This window comes from Sus scrofa, chromosome 11 (assembly GCF_000003025.6).
Source record: "Sus scrofa isolate TJ Tabasco breed Duroc chromosome 11, Sscrofa11.1, whole genome shotgun sequence".
In the NCBI taxonomy this organism is placed as follows: Eukaryota; Metazoa; Chordata; class Mammalia; order Artiodactyla; family Suidae; genus Sus; species Sus scrofa.
In genome coordinates, this window is record NC_010453.5 from 5,585,622 (window position 1) to 5,601,444 (window position 15,823).

General features: G+C 41.5%; 1 protein-coding gene across 8 annotated transcripts in view; it reads left to right on the plus strand.

Moving 5' to 3' along the window:
- PAN3 (PAN3 poly(A) specific ribonuclease subunit) overlaps positions 1-15,823 on the plus strand; it is a 127,440-nt gene that overhangs the window by 98,603 nt on the left and 13,014 nt on the right. For 5 of the 8 annotated variants that reach the window (XM_021065522.1, XM_005668294.3, XM_005668298.3 and 2 more), the window contains 7 exons: positions 1,930-2,091; positions 2,322-2,438; positions 2,527-2,628; positions 7,025-7,190; positions 8,242-8,332; positions 13,065-13,204; positions 15,668-15,797. In XM_021065522.1, coding sequence (XP_020921181.1) covers positions 1,930-2,091; positions 2,322-2,438; positions 2,527-2,628; positions 7,025-7,190; positions 8,242-8,332; positions 13,065-13,204; positions 15,668-15,797 — 908 coding nt within the window. Of the gene's footprint in view, positions 1-1,929; positions 2,092-2,321; positions 2,439-2,526; positions 2,629-7,024; positions 7,191-8,241; positions 8,333-13,064; positions 13,205-13,989; positions 15,798-15,823 lie in introns of all 8 variants that reach the window. The other 3 variants (XR_002336631.1, XM_005668295.3, XM_013980413.2) reach the window with 3 other exon arrangements.

Below are 15,823 nucleotides of genomic sequence, written 5' to 3' on the forward strand. Positions count from 1 at the left end.
CAAACTCTCCCTTCTGCAGAGGAGGGAAGTCCCTTGAGCCTTCACCAGTCAGAACCAGCTCTAGACAAGGATTATTTTGCAGGGCAGTGTTTATCAGTCAGCTACAGTTGACAGGGTGTGAAATACTTCCATGGAATCAGAATCAGACACTGGAGGGTTATCCTCTAGACAATGCATAATTTTCCACTGAAGCACATTTTTTTTCCCTTCAGGGTATAAAATTCATGACTTGCTTGAAAGTAGACATGGGGATAAAGGAGTCGCGAGCGTAAAGTTTTTAGTTTTGGCGTCCCTCACTCATTCTGTTATCGCACTGGTGCTGTGAGCAGCGCTGCTGGGTATCGGCACCGTCAGGTCCTGGCTGTTGTGTTGGCCTCTCACTGGAAGGTGCTCTTTCCACTTGTATAAAGCTCATTGGAGCAGTCTCGTCCTGCAGTTGGTAGTAGCCGTGCAGGATCTCTCCTCAGAGCCTTAGGAATGGCTTTCCTTTCAGTGGTTTTGTATTCCCACATGCAGTGGTTCTCAGGGCGTGGTCCATTGACCACGCGGCATCTGCTCCCTATCACCGGGGAACTCCTTGGAATTGCATATCCTTGGGCCCTGCTTTTGATCTACTGACTCAAAACTCTGGGCACGGGGCCTAGCAAACGGTGTTTTAACAAGCCCCTGGGTAATTCTGAAGGGTGCTAAGGTTTAAGAACCGGTGCCATGGCGGATTGTATTTCTGTAAAAGCTATTTTGCTTTCTACTGTATTGTTTTCTATAAATTACTGGCCTTTATTTTTCTCTAAGCCTCTTTCTAAGAACCTGTATTTCATTAATATGTGTTCACTCATATATAGTACATATACTCTGTATTTTTACTAATTTGAAAGTAACTGCTTCCCTTATTAAGTGCTCCGTATGTAAAAGCCAGGAAACAATATTTATTCATCATTTCTTTCTTTGTGGAAATTGAACTGATTGTTCAAATAGGAAATAATAAATGGGCAGAAGTTACAGCTGTATTCACGTACGTGTGTATTTCCCTCATACTGCCCCCTTTGCAGTAGACCGTCCTGCTTGACCTTGGTTTGAAAGTTAAAATGAATTGATGTTTGGTTTGCATTCTGGCCAGAATGCCATCCAGGGGTTAGGAGCCCAGAACTGCAGAATCGGCATCCTGGCTGCGCCCTCAGCTCCCTCTAGATGTGTAATTTTTCCTTTCCTTTGTTTATGAATAGGGAATCCTATCTCACGGATTGGTTTTGAGAACTAAGAGACAATGAGTATTAAGACTTGGTGAAGGCAGAGGGGTCATTTTGAACCCAGTTTGTGGAATTTCTTACTGAAACTTCACCTGTGTTTCTTAAAAGTTCTTCTAGTTTTCTTCCTTTGTGTTTTGCTAGGGATTAAAACGGTGCTGTTCTACTGAGTGGCTTTGCTACAGCTACGCATGTACTTACACACGCAGGCATAATACACGTACACTCCAGTTTGTTATTTGTTTTGAATTTCTTTATGCTTTAAAAAGCAAGAATTCGTATACTAACACCATTGTCTAAATATATTTTGTACAAAAGAAAATGTTTAAAGAAAAAATCTGTCTTGATTTTTAACATCGGAATCAGAAGTTTCGACCATCTCTAAATGATAACACAAATTGCTTCTAATAGCTGAGAAACAGGAGTTGTATTATGCTATTATATAAGACAAATGCTTTGAGTGCATGAAATCCGGTGGTTCTGCTGTTTTATAATAGGTGTTTTTATTGCTGGTGAATTGAGTGTGTCCCGTAGAATTGCTGTGAGTATTGACACTGTCCTAGAATACAAAAGTGTGTTTGGTATCACTGGTCTGTAAAACTGATTTCTTCTTGATTACTCTGAGATAATCAGAATTCTATGAATGCCTGCAAGTTAAAGTCATCTTCTTATGAATTAACTCCAGCAGTCCCTACAGAAGTTGACAGCTACCATAGCCTATTCCCTCTAGAACCACTGCCACCACCCAACCGGATACAGAAATCAAGTAATTTTGGCTACATCACGTCTTGCTACAAAGCTGTAAACAGCAAAGATGATCTGCCGTATTGCCTTCGGAGGATACACGGTACGGAGAAAAATTGTCCTTTCTTAGGAGCATGTTCTTGGGACTAAAATTATTCAGACATTCCTGAGTGTGTTTATTTAACATGAATTTAAAGGATAATAAGTAAGTTTACTATTTCATTTGGAAATTGCTATCTTGGTAACGTATAACGTGGGTTTTCTTCACCTTTCTGATGAAATAAGGGGGGGAGGTATCACTTACAGTTTAGCAGAAAATTTTTTCTTTTTCAGGTTTTCGTCTTGTTAACACAAAGTGCATGGTATTGGTTGATATGTGGAAAAAAATTCAGCACTCAAATATTGTAACCTTGCGGGAAGTATTTACCACTAAAGCTTTCTCAGAGCCTTGTGAGTAGCTTGAAAATTGTCTTTCTGCTCGTGGGCCTCAGTATTTGAAGCCGGACTGCAATAACGAGTGTTTGTGTTTTATTTTAAGCTCTTGTGTTTGCCTATGATTTCCATGCTGGAGGAGAGACCATGATGAGCAGGCACTTCAATGACCCGAACGCTGATGCCTATTTCACAAAGAGGAAATGGGGTAAGAAAAGGATGCGGGCAAGCTGTGTTTGATAAGTACCTTTGTTCTGTGCAAGAGCAGTTTTGTAGTTTGAGAAACACCTAGGAGTGCCCGTCATGGCTCCGTGGTAATGAATCCAACTAGTATCCATGAGGATGCCGTTCCATCCCTGGCCTCTCTCAGTGGGTTAAGGATCCGGCGTTGCCGTGAGCTGGGGTGTAGGTCGAAGATGTGGCTGGGATCCTGCGTGGCTGGGGCTGGGGCGTAGGCCCATAGCAGCAACTCCGATTCGACCCCTAGCCTGGGAACTTCCGTATGCCACATGAGTGGCCCTAGAAAGCAAAAGTAAATAAACAAATAAGTAAAATACATGTAAATTTAGCCCTGTGATTTATTTAGCTTAAAGGCCCTCTTGCATTTAAAGAAGAAACATCTTAAAGAAATGGAGGCAGTGTCTTAAGAAGTTGGGAAGTCACGTGTTACATGTTATAGACTGAGGTTAAGGTGGGTTTTGAAAGACTCCTGTAAATATCTGAAATTTAAGTTAACTCAGAATATGATCAAAGTTTTTTCCTCCTTGAGGGTTTTGGTGGGGTTTTTTTTTTTGTTTTTTTTTGTTTTTTTCTTTAAAAAAATATGCTTTCTGAGTAAAGGTGGTTTGGAAAATTCAATAAATTGAAACATAATCCCTGTAACTTCACCACCCAAAGCACAACCGGTAGAATCTCTTGGTATGTTTCTTTGCAGTCACAGTTTTTGGTTTGGCTTTGTCAGTCTCCTTTTGCATAGTCCAGTGTGACTGTATGTCATTTAGGTAATTACTTCCCTAAACAAATGCTTTTGCGTAAAGGTAGGAGTCTGTGTTACTTAAGGAATTAGTCTTCAAAATAAATTTTCATTTAACTTTTACTTAAATGGGGAATGTTTTCTTTTTTGCCCCCTTTCTAATATTTATAAAGAATTGTTTTGCAAAAAGCCAAAATATTTTAATTACATTCAAACAAATGTATATTAAAGAGTAAATTGGAGTTCCCACTGTGGCTCAGTGGGTTGAAGATCCGGCATTGCTGCAGCTGTGGCATAGGTCACAGGCTTGGATCTCGTCTGTGGCCAGGGAACTTCCATATGCCATGGGGGCAGCCGAAAAAAAAAAAGGGTAAATCATTCAGAGTAAAAATAAATCCACTTGGAGGTAAATTAATTTGGGGAAGGAAAATAGATGTATTGTTTTCTTATTTAGGGGCAGGAAAGAAGCATTACCTTCTTTGCTGTAGTTTTAATTTGTTGAAGATTTTCCTGTGTGTGTACTGAGAGAACGAACACAAGGAGGGAAGCGCTTTGATGCATATTCTTCCAGCGTCTTTTGGGTCATGATGCCTTTAAAGACTGGTGTTATGGATAAAAATACTTCTGTGGGAGTTCCCGTCATGGTGCAGTGGTTAACGAATCCGACTAGGAACCATGAGGTTGCGGGTTCGGTCCCTGCCCTTGCTCAGTGGGTTAAGGATCCGGTGTTGCCGTGAGCTGTGATGTAGGTTCAGACACGGCTCGGATGCCGTGTTGCTGTGGCTCTGGCGTAGGCTGGCAGCTACAGCTCCGATTTGACCCCTAGCCTGGGAACCTCCATGTGCCGTGGGAGCGGCCCAAGAAATAGCAGAAAGACCAAAAAAAAAAAAAAAAAAAAAAGCTTCTGTGTACTTTAACTTTGCTTCCTGACAGTTGAAAGAAGCAAGCTGTGGTTACATGGCTGTTTCATACTAAAAATCTGGTCGCATAGTGTGGTCCTTTTTTTCCTTTGCCATGTCATCTGTAGCTCATACATAATTTTGTTGAAGGGGATGTGGTGTAACTTTCCCTAAAGATGAACATAGCTGTCGTTCAGTTTATTTTAGTAGTAACACCTGTGAAGTGACTGTTGACTTTAATTTATAGCTGAGTTTCTCAGCCTCAGCAGCACTGTTGACATTGGGGCTGCATAATTATTTTTGTGGGGCTGTTCCGGGTGCTGCTGGGTGTTTAGCAGCATCCTTGTCCTTGACCGTCTGGATAGCAGAGCAACCCCTTCTCTGGCTGTGACACCAAAAATATCTCTAGACACTGCCAAGCATCCCTAAGGGGCAAAACTGATCCCTGGTGAGAACCACTGGTGTGTACCCCTCCTTTCCAGCTTATTTTTTAATCTTAATTACTCTGGTTTGAGTGCTGATTATTTGATATATTTGCATTTTCACAGAAATCAGTTGTTTGGGGGTTTTTTTGTTTGTTTGTTTGTTTGTTTTGCCTTTTGTCTTTTTGCCTTTTCTAGGGCCACTCCCACTATATATGGAGATTTCGAGGCTAGGGGTCTAATCAGAGCTGTAGCCACCGGCCTACACCGCAGCCACAGCAATGCGGTATCCAAGCACCACAGCTCACGGCAACGCCGGATCCTTAACCCACTGAGTGAGGCCAGGGAGCGAACCCACAACCTCATAGTTCCTAGTCGGATTTGTTAACTACTGAGCCACACGGAACTCCCTCAGTTGTTTTTCTAATACTTAAAAGTACTGTTTAGGAGTCCCCGTCTGGCTCAGTGGAATTGATTCTGACTAGTATCCATGAGGACAAAGGTTTGATTCCTGGCCTCGCTCAGTGGGTTAAGGATCTGGGGTTGCCATGAGCTGTGGTGTAGGTCGCAGACACGACTCGGATCCCATGGTGCTGTGGCTGGGGTGTAGGCTAGCAGCTGCAGCTCCAATTCCACCCCTAGCCTGGGAACCTCTACATGCCACAGATGCGGCCCTAAAAAGACGAAAGACCAAAAAAAAAAAAAGGGTTTAAATGGTGGTAACGTCCCTAAACGTACTTTATATACTTTAATTATAGCAGCTTATAATGCAAGACAGTCCTCTGTCTTCCCAGCGCAAATATTAAAAAAGAAAAAAGAGCCAGTGTTTGTGTAAACTCGTAGAGACGTAAATGGAAGCATAATGCTTTCTTATATTACTTAATTTGTTAATTTAGCACAAACGAAAAAAATCTCATGTTGTTGGAGTTTCCGTTGTGGCCTAGTGAAAACAAATCCAACTAGTATCCATGAGGATGTGTGTTCGATCCCTGGCCTCGCTCAGTGAGTGGGTCGGGGATCTAGCATTGCTATGGCTGTGGTGTAGGCCGGCCTCTGTAGCTCTGATTCGCCCCCTAGCCTGGGAACCTCCATATACCATGAGTGCGGCCCTAAAAAGCAAAAAACACAAAAAACAAAAAAAAGACTCATGTTGTGAAAAATATATACTCATGAGAAAATGTGAATAATAATAGCATACTATGCAGAGGTTGTGGTAAGAGGGTTAGCATGACATGACATGATGGAAGTAACGTAACTAGACAGAATCAGAAACAGCTTGCACTGTTTGCAATAAATAGTTCTTTTCCTTGTTACCACGCTTAAGAAATAGCTCTCCGGAAGCTGTAGATGGTCGTCTTTGACATTGTCTTGACATGTGTTACTGGCGTCATCTACCGCTGGTTCCCAGATGGTATTGTTTTTAGTCTGTCTAAATTGAGGGATAGCAGGGTTTGAATTTTATATTTGCACTTCCCTGGAAATTTTGTCGCAAGCCCTAAGTAGGTATTGGCTGTTTATTTGCTCCACAACCAACCATTTCACTGTGCTGCTTTTACACCTGATTCGGAAAAGGTGTGTTTACAACCATATGAACCTTCAAATTTATAAGGCCCTATTCCCTGAAATAATTACAAATCTGGATTAGCAGCTATTGATTAGCAGCGACACAGAATGTAGCGTCAAGAAGCACATACGGGAGGTGATAGAACTTGTGGTCGAACAGATGGTGTTTGCGTTCGTCGTTACACACAGGTGACATGCAGTGTTCCGCATTTGTGTTTCTGTGAATCGGGTGTCATCTGTCTGATGGACGAGGCTGTCGCGGAGGAGGCTGAGCCGAATGAGGAGAGTCCGAACGTTCAGCAAAAATGACGTGTTTCCCCCAAGCCCCTCGCAGTGGCGGGTCCCACACTCCTGAGCTGTAGTGCAGGCCAGGCTTATCCGCACTTCATGTAAAACAGTCTCTACAGTTCCTGTTTTTAATCAGAACTTAACTTTATTTGGTTCACAATTAAGCATAAATTCTTACTTTAAGTGCTTTTTTGTTTATTGTCCACCAATTCTAATGGTCACAGCCAAGAGAAGTGCAGTGAGAGCTCTGCTTCTGCTAACGGTAGAAAGGTGTGACGGTACCATAAAGAAGAAAGTGTGCGTCTGTCTCTTAAATCCTTTCAAATAAATTGAAGTGAGATCTATACATGCATGAATTAAGCTGTGCCGTGGAAGGACATGCATTTTCTTTTACATGTTTGTCTTTTAGTTGATTACTGAAATGAAGGTGCCATTTTTTTGATCTACTTGCTTTTGTAGGTCAGCATGATGGGCCCTTGCCCAGACAGCATGCTGGGTTATTGCCAGAATCTCTTATTTGGGCATATATTGTCCAACTGAGTTCTGCATTACGAACCATTCATACAGCGGGTTTGGCGTGTCGAGTTATGGACCCAACAAAGATTCTGATAACCGGCAAAACGAGGTACTAGCATTTTGAGTTTTGGCTTCTTTAGTAAACATAGCATGATGATTTGTTTTAATTCTGCCTTTTCGTATACTCCATCCAGAAGAACCACTGGGACTTTGAGTTCATTTGTAAGTTTTTTTAATGTCGAATTCTTAACAAAATGCCTGATTATTAGGCAGGGTTGTGTAAGGGTTAGGGAGGTATGTATGGCCAGGTTGGGGGCATGTAGAAGCAGTAGCAGTACAGCTTTTCCGTGTTCCGGCGCGGGTCTCAGATGTCAGCATGAGTCCGAGTACCCTGGAGGGCCTCCGAAGCCCAGGTTGTTGGGCTGTGCCCCAGAGTTCTCGTTGAGGAAGTCTGGGGCCAGCCCTGAGAATCTGAGGACTAGCGAGTTCCTAGGGATGCTCTTCGGCTACCTGGGTCCCAGCTTGGAGAACCACTGGCAAAGAGTGAAGTTACACAGGCCTTGACTTCACCAGAGCTTTCTATCAGTTGCTGAAATTTTGAGAATGGTCTTGAGCAGGGTAGCATGAAGAGCTCAAGATCTGGTACCAGGTTACCTGGGTTCTTGTCCTGGCTCTGTTAGTTGCTTAACTGATAGCAAGTCACTTAACATCTGTGTGACAAGTACCGTTATTATCTTCATTCTCTGTAGTTATAAGGTGTGTGCCTCATAAGATTCCGGAGAGGATCGAATGAGTTTATACATGTAAAATGCTTTGGATGTGCCTAGTACATCTTCAGCAGGTGTTAAGAAGCTAACTAGTTCTCTTTTCATGAGTAACTAATAAAGAAGCAGCTTGGTGTGGTGAAAAGATCACTGAGTTACAGTCCCGGCTTTATCCATTCCTGACGTTTATAACTGTAGGCTCATCACCTGACACCTGGGAGCCTTGATTTCCTCATGTGCACAGTGGAGATTGATAGACGGTACATGGGGTGGGACAGGACGTAGACTGCAGGGTTCTGAGAACCCTCCTAGTATCATAGGAACGTTCGATGTCCACTAGTAAGTAATTTTTTTTAAATCTCATTTTAATTACTTTAAATTTTCTGATCTTTAAAGGTTGCGAGTAAATTGTGTCGGAGTTTTTGATGTTTTAACATTTGATAACAGTCAGAATAATAATCCATTGGCGTTAATGGCTCAATACCAGGTGAGTAAGAATTAACTTGGATACTTAGTAACATAAGGCTTGATTTTTTTTTTTTGAAGATAAATTTTGTTTATTTTAAAATATTTCAGGATTTTAAGTCTAGATTTCAATTTATTCTGGGGGTGGTTTCTATGCAAACTTTAGACATGTATTTCTGAAGCACAATGATGTATTTAGTGTAGAGTCTTTATGAGGGAACATACAGATTTAATGACAGTGTCAGAGACTCTAGCTGTTTAAGTGAAAATGCCTTTGTATGACTAGGAAATTTGTCCTCAGTATAGATTAAAACATTAATTAGTCAGCGGAATGAAATATATTAAATGACGTTTTGCTCTTTTTCACTTTTGAATGTTTTAAAATCACCCCTATTGTTTTTACTTTAGAACAGTTATCCTACTACCAATCCAGAAATTTTATTTTCAGAGGAAAATTGTTGTATTTGCATTTTCTAAATAATTTTTTTCTTTTGCCTAATCAAAACCTATCACTCACTTCTTGTACATTATTAGAATTTGGTTATAGTCTGACTTCATCATGACATTGTGGACTTAGGTCCCTTTATGTTCTTAGTTATTTAATTATTTCTTGATGAACGCAAGGTGTAGAAGAAAAAGAACCTCCCTCTGCAAGGAGCATTAAGTGTAGTTGCTTTTGCCTCGATTGCAAAGTAATGTAGATGTTTAAATATTTCATATTATTCTGTTTGTATCACAATGTTTTGGAGAATATGCAGTTATCATTTTAAGACAGTGTTAACTTTTTTCGTGTAAGAAATTTTTGGTGTTTCTGAGCATTTATTAACTTACAGAGGTTTGCTATAAGGCAGAATCTCTTATTTACGTGGAGAAACTAGAACACCTTATTTCCCACTGCCCTTCTCCTTTCATTCTCTTTTGTTCACATCTTTGAAAGATTTTAGTTCACTTTGTAAGACAAAATTTCAAACAATTAATTAAAGGCCAGAATGAGAAATAGAAAGTAGTATTTAGTATTTCAGGGAATTCATGCATAAACCTCTTTCTTTGCGACTGGACCGAGGACAGTGCAATCCCCAGACCTCGGGCCATTCATCACTTGCACTTGGACAGCCGCCTTTTCCCTCCAGCCTCCTTCCTCTCTGCTGCTGCCTGGCTCCCAGAGCAGAGCCCAAGCTGTCCTTGTTGGTGGCGCCATCTAGTGGGCACGACATGGAAGACTGACTGCCCTTAGCCCCACTGCCCCCAGCAGCTTTCTTCTGCAGAAGGGAGTTTGCTCCCTCTCTCTTATCTGGGGCGGGGTGGTTGATTCTTAGCCCCTTTCCTGCCTGTCTTCTCTCTTACATTCTTATACTTAGTGCCTAACTGATTGGCTCTGAAAAGGTTTTCATCATTATCTTTGTGCTCCTGGAAATGAATGATAATTGATTATTAAAGTACTAGTGATCTTTATATGTCCAGGAAAAGAATATTAAACTTTGAAGAGAAATTAGATATTATGTAGAAGCAGTGCCACCGACCTTTACTGCAAGTATTTGCAAACGCCATGTCCGCATTGAAAACAAAACACTAGTTTTGGTTTTTACACACAGCCTCCCTGTAGCTCCTCATTCTTTTCTGTTCTAAATGAATTCCTTTTTTTTTTTTTTTAATTACTAGTATAAGACTAGTTTGATTTTGGTTTTCTGTCAGTATCACAACAGTATTGTTTTCCATTTCTTCTTTGCAAATGCACATTATTTGAGTTCAGTATGGGTTGTATAATTAGTTACCCTGAGAAACAATTCTTCATAAGAAAAGACAACCCCAGAATTCCAAACAAAGCGCTTGAAGCATTTGGGGCCACTGATGTTAAGTCAGGAAGGGCCTTCCTTCGTAACCTCGGCCTGCTTTCCCTCGACTGTCCCCTTCCTTTTATTTTTCAGCAGTAAGAGTTGTTTTCTTTTCTTTGTTTGTTTTTTTGGAGTGGGTATGTATGTGTAGGAGATGTTTTCATGGAGCTTAGAGCAAGGTAAGGGAGAGAATTAAAGCTAGTCCCAAACGGGGGTTGTGAATTTACAGAGAAGAGGGTACATGAGAAAGGAGTGCACTGTTTCTTGTAGTCTATTTTTCATAGTCTGTTTCAGACACGTGAATAGAGACTGACTTTCAGTAAGATGGACATAAGTAGAGCCATAGATAGAATCAGAGAAAAATCAAGAAGTCAAGAATCAGGAAGAAACTGAAAATGAGTTGGGGGGAAAACCTCCAGAATTCAACAAATGGGGGGCAAAGCCAGATGGAGGTAAGAAGCGAAATGACACATGGAAAATTATTTAGCCCGGAAATAAGGAAAGGAGAGCTACTTAGTTTTGATGATGTTAAAGTCTCTTAATAAAGAAGGACTTCATTAATCTCTCTCTCTTTTTTTTTTTTTTGTCTTTTTGCCATTTCTTGGGCCGCTCCCGCGGCATATGGAGGTTCCCAGGCTAGGGGTCGAATTGGAGCTGTAGCTGCCGGCCTACGCCAGAGCCACAGCAACTCGGGATCCGAGCCGCGTCTGCAACCTACACCACAGCTCACTGCAATGCCAGATCGTTAACCCACTGAGCAAGGGCAGGGATCGAACCCGCAACCTCATGGTTCCTAGTCGGATTCGTTAACCACTGCGCCACGACGGGAACTGCCATTAATCGCTTTTATTTAAAAAAAAAAAAAAAATCCGTTCTGATTTAATTGGATTATGTGACGTGTATACTTAATTCTAAAAGTGGGTATTCCCCGCCTCGAATCAGCTTTAGGAAGCTGGTGGATGTGCTCATGATTGGATGGCCTTATTTTTAAAGCCATACAGTCTTTTGACTGTCTTGCCCTTTTGTTTTCTTATCTCATGGTAGAGACTAATGGAATGTTCTAGGTCGGAAGTTTAGTTATAGCATCAATGCCGGGTGGAGTTAAATGGAAAACCGGACTGTTTTAAGGGTTGGGAGGCTGTGTGTTGCTACAAGCTGCTGAAATCCTTAATAAAATAAGAACAAGCTTAAATGTGCTTTGCTGATGACACTGGGTTGAAACACCTGTAGAAATTTGCAGTGAGCATTTACACATAGCAAGTTCTCTTGATCAGCTTTTCATGGTCTCATTCCTACAACTCTGAATGTGGTACCTGATCTTGAGAATGCCGGAGAGGAGTCCTGGAGCTCCCCCCATGGCAGTGCCGTCCAGGGGACAGAAGCCACGGCGACAGCATTCTGCTCCTTCTCTCCTGCCAGCCCGGGCCCCTAACTGTACCACAGTGAAGGTTTTAAAGTCCCTTTGACGTGAATCCTCGGCATCTCTTGTCCGGAGAGATTCAGAGTTGTTTGTTCATCTAATCAGTTTTTCCACTGATTTTAGAATCTCAGGCTCAAAGCGTCAGACTCACAAGGGTTTTGGATAAATTTGTAAATTCGAACTTTTTAATGTCATTTTCGTAATGGAGTTTGACTTCTTTTTATTCTTTACTCTTTGAGTCGACTGTTGTTTGTTAGGGATAGCTTTATGACTATAAATCCCTAAAGCTTCGTCAGGGATTGTCTTGAAGTACGTGATTTTGCAAAGACACCATTTATAAACATTCCACAAAACCAGTGGCTCTCAAGCCTGGCTGCATATCTGACACTCTTCACAAGTCGACAGACCCACTAAGTAGATCTCATCCCAGAGTTGGGGTGAAGGGATGGCCACTGGGTGGTTTTTGTGTTTGTTTTTTGAACTTGTCAGGTGAATTAATGTATAGCTAGGTTTGAAAATTCCTATAATGCTCTGTAAATAAACATGCATCCAGTGATACAGATGAGATCACGGGTTTTGAAGGTTTCTGCACGTTTGCTGTAGAAATGACTTCAAAGGCTTGCACTAAACTCCGCACGACTCCACTCTCTTGGGCACGTGGCCATTGGTAGTTACCTGCCCAGCCGGGCCTCGGGGTGACCGTTCTGTTTTCTGGGGTAATTGAGGAGGTGACGGAGCGCTTACCTCAGTTCTGGCAGCTGTCTTGGGAAAATCCTTTTAGAAGGAATGCCCCAGAGTGTAAGTTTTTAAGCAAACAAACAAAAAAGGATGGGAACCCAGATGGCTACAGAGCTCAGATCTTTTACCGTGTAAAACTGTCTGTCTGGAAACAAAGGGAGATGGAGTGCCTCGGAGGTTTGCAGCGTTTTCTGTGTCCTGGGGAACATGCTCTGAAACCAGGTAATGCCGATGCTGTGTTTGGAATAAGGAAATAACTTTCCTCCAAATAATTCTTCGCACTCCCGCTGTATTTTGTGGCTCATGGAAAACGAGATGAGTGCCTACCGTGAATTATAGTGATCACTGTAAAGCAACTATATCGTAACCAGCCTCAAGCTTCTTAGAGTAGTAAGAATAACAGCTCTATTTAAATATAAAAATTAAAAAATAGATGTAAGGCAGCACTTCTGCCGTTGGCATGTGACTTGCTTTGAGGAATGTTTCGGGAAGTATCTTTCAAGAACTACCTCCGTCAGGATCACCTGGCGGCTTTTAAACTGTTAGGCCTGTTCCCAGACCTCCCGAATTTGAGAATCCGGGGTGGAAAGGCTCAGACATGGTCTTTTTAATAAGCTCCCAGGTGATTCTGATGTGCAGCAATATTTGGGGACCTTTTACTGAGTTCTTCACCTTCTTTATAGAGATGCTTTTCATGCAGGCAGTGTGTTAAATTTGTACCAATAAAAGAAAAATTACAAGTCATATTTATTCTTTCATGTCAGCAAGCAGATCTGATATCATTAGGAAAAGTTGTGTTGGCTTTGGCTTGCAACTCTTTGGCAGGAATTCAGCGAGAAAATTTACAGAAAGCCATGGAACTGGTGACAATCAACTACTCCTCTGACCTGAAGAATCTGATTTTGTAAGTTTTAATGTAATGATCACATGAGATAAGACAGATTTTTCATGAGGGCCTTGTAACAGTGATTCAGTCTGTTTCAGTTTCCACTGTTTAACATCAGGCAAAACGTAACTGAACAACCTTTAATTTCTTTATTTTTATTGCTAAGTATATAATTTATTGGAGTATATTCATAAACCAAAGTGTTTAAATTGGTTATTGATGTTTTAAACATTTAGCCACAGGGTGGACCTTCTAAAGTTGCACTGGGATCTACTAGCTACATGTCACCTTTTAAGTTTAAATGAATTGAAGTTAAATAAAATTTAAAAATCATTTGCACTAGCCACCTTTCAAGAGCACAGACGCTGCCTGTAGCTCCTGGCTAATATTTTGGACAGTGTGGACATGAAACAGTTCCCTCATCTCAGAAATCTCTGTTAGACAGAGCTGCTCTAGAGGCGTCGAGTATCTGCAAGCGCTGTCCTAGGGACTCAGGTGCAGCCCAGCTGCGTGCTCTGTGGCCCGCCAGTGCTGGGAGGCACATGGCTAACGGTCCCTCTGCTTTGCCTCCAGGGTCTTCATACTGCAGGGGACCTTTGAGCATGGGTTGGAAATGCTTTTGGCTGCTGTCCCCACAGAGGGACTTCTCCCTGTCCACGTTACATCTGATATTGGGGGGTCCAGAGGATGGACGATAGAACCCTTACTTTAAGTTATTCAGGAGAATGGATGCAAAGAAGTCTCTTTTGAAATTTTTTCACATTATGTTCTAGAAGCAATTAGAGCTTATTGATCCTTTTCAGTCTCTTTTAGCTTCCAGCTGTTGCTTCTGATCTTTCTGTGTAACCCTGGATGATCCAGTTTCTTTGTGGACTAGCCCTGTGGTATGGAATCGAGGGATGGAGGCTGGGGCTGCCCGCCTCTGCTTTGTTACACTGCCCTAAGGGTCCTGCTTGTGACAGAGCACCGGAAGCCAGTGGTTACCTGGCTCCTTTTAATAATCAAATACGATGATTTCTCTTGTAAATAAAAACATTTGTTTCGTATATTATCACCACAGTGATTTCTAGCCGTAGCTTGCCACACCCAGGTGGTTTTTTAATAATCGCAAGTTATAATTTTCCTTTTTTTTAAAAAAGTGAGAGTCAAGGGTATAAATGCAACAGGTTGGCCATACGTTAATAATTATTGAAACTGGGAAATGGGGACGTGAGGATTCGTTATACAATTCTCTCTCCATCCATAAATGTTTGAAAATGTCCTAAATAAAAAAATGGATAGACACAAAGTTATACTTTCATACTAATCAATAACTAAAATTTACAGAGCAGTAAACTATGTATCAGGTACTTTCGAACTAATTGATGTAAATTCACCTAATTCTCCCAATAACCCTATAAATTAGGTAGCATTATTAACTCCATTTTAGAGATGACAAAACTGAGGCTTGGGAGAGGCAAAGGAACTTGCCAAAGTCACATAGTTTATAATAACTCCAAGTATGAGTAGTTAGAGATAAATATGTCCGTAATTACAGATGAACAGCTAAGACATGGATTATCCACGAGTTAATAATCATTCATTTATTCAGCAAAACGATGCCTACCCTATGCCAGATGCTGAAGGTACTTTGAATAAGATGAGCAAAATTCCCCATCTTCTGGAGCTTCCACCCTAATGGGGAGGAGTTAATAAACGTATAAACTGGTAATGTTTGCAGATAGCGCCAAGTCCCGTGAAGAAAATAGGATAGAATTCTAAGCAGAGAGTGACATCTTGAGCAGGAGGCTGCTTCAGCGAGAAGGGTTGGGACATGGCCTGCCTCTCAGAGGAGACGGCAGCAGGTGGCTGATAATCGTTGTGCTCTGACAGGTAACCCTTTGAAACGTGTAACAGTCTTCTGCCTGAGTTACAACGATAGACGAGATTGAATCCATCTTTTCTGATGTGTGTTAGTACATGAAGACTGCTCAGAAATAAATAGTCCCCCACAGCTGGTAAATGAAATCGCAGAGCAGGAGACACGTTTCCTGAAAAGCTTAGACTGTTTGACTTATCAAAATGAAAGGCCTAGTTTTAGTTTCAGAAACTACTTTTGAAGAGCAGTGGAAAAATTTCCCCACCTACAGCCACCACGTCACCCTCAAAAAACCTCTTGTCTCCCACTATTGCGCAGAGGGTTTGAGAATGGAAATGTGGTAAGTGTAACTCTACCCAGCTTTCCTTTCTCATTTTCATAGTCGTATGAAAAAGTTAGAGAAAGGCACATTTTTACAGTCTTCCCCATAGGCTCTTAACGTTTTCCAGAGAAAAGAAATGTAATTATTAAGCTTCTAAAAATGAACTTGACTTGCATGAAAAAATTTTCTCAAAACTGTGCACACTAACATTTGGCAGCAGCAGTGCCTGTGTGCTTGTGGGTTGTGTTGTTTTGTAAACTGCATGCTTGGCATTCAAGTGACCCTTCTTTATTTTGGTTAGATACTTGTTGACTGACCAAAACAGGATGCGAAGTGTAAATGACATCATGCCCATGATTGGTGCTCGATTTTATACTCAATTGGATGCTGCTCAAATGAGAAACGATGTCATAGAGGAAGACCTTGCGAAGGTAAAGTGTGTAGTTCAAGGAGTGTG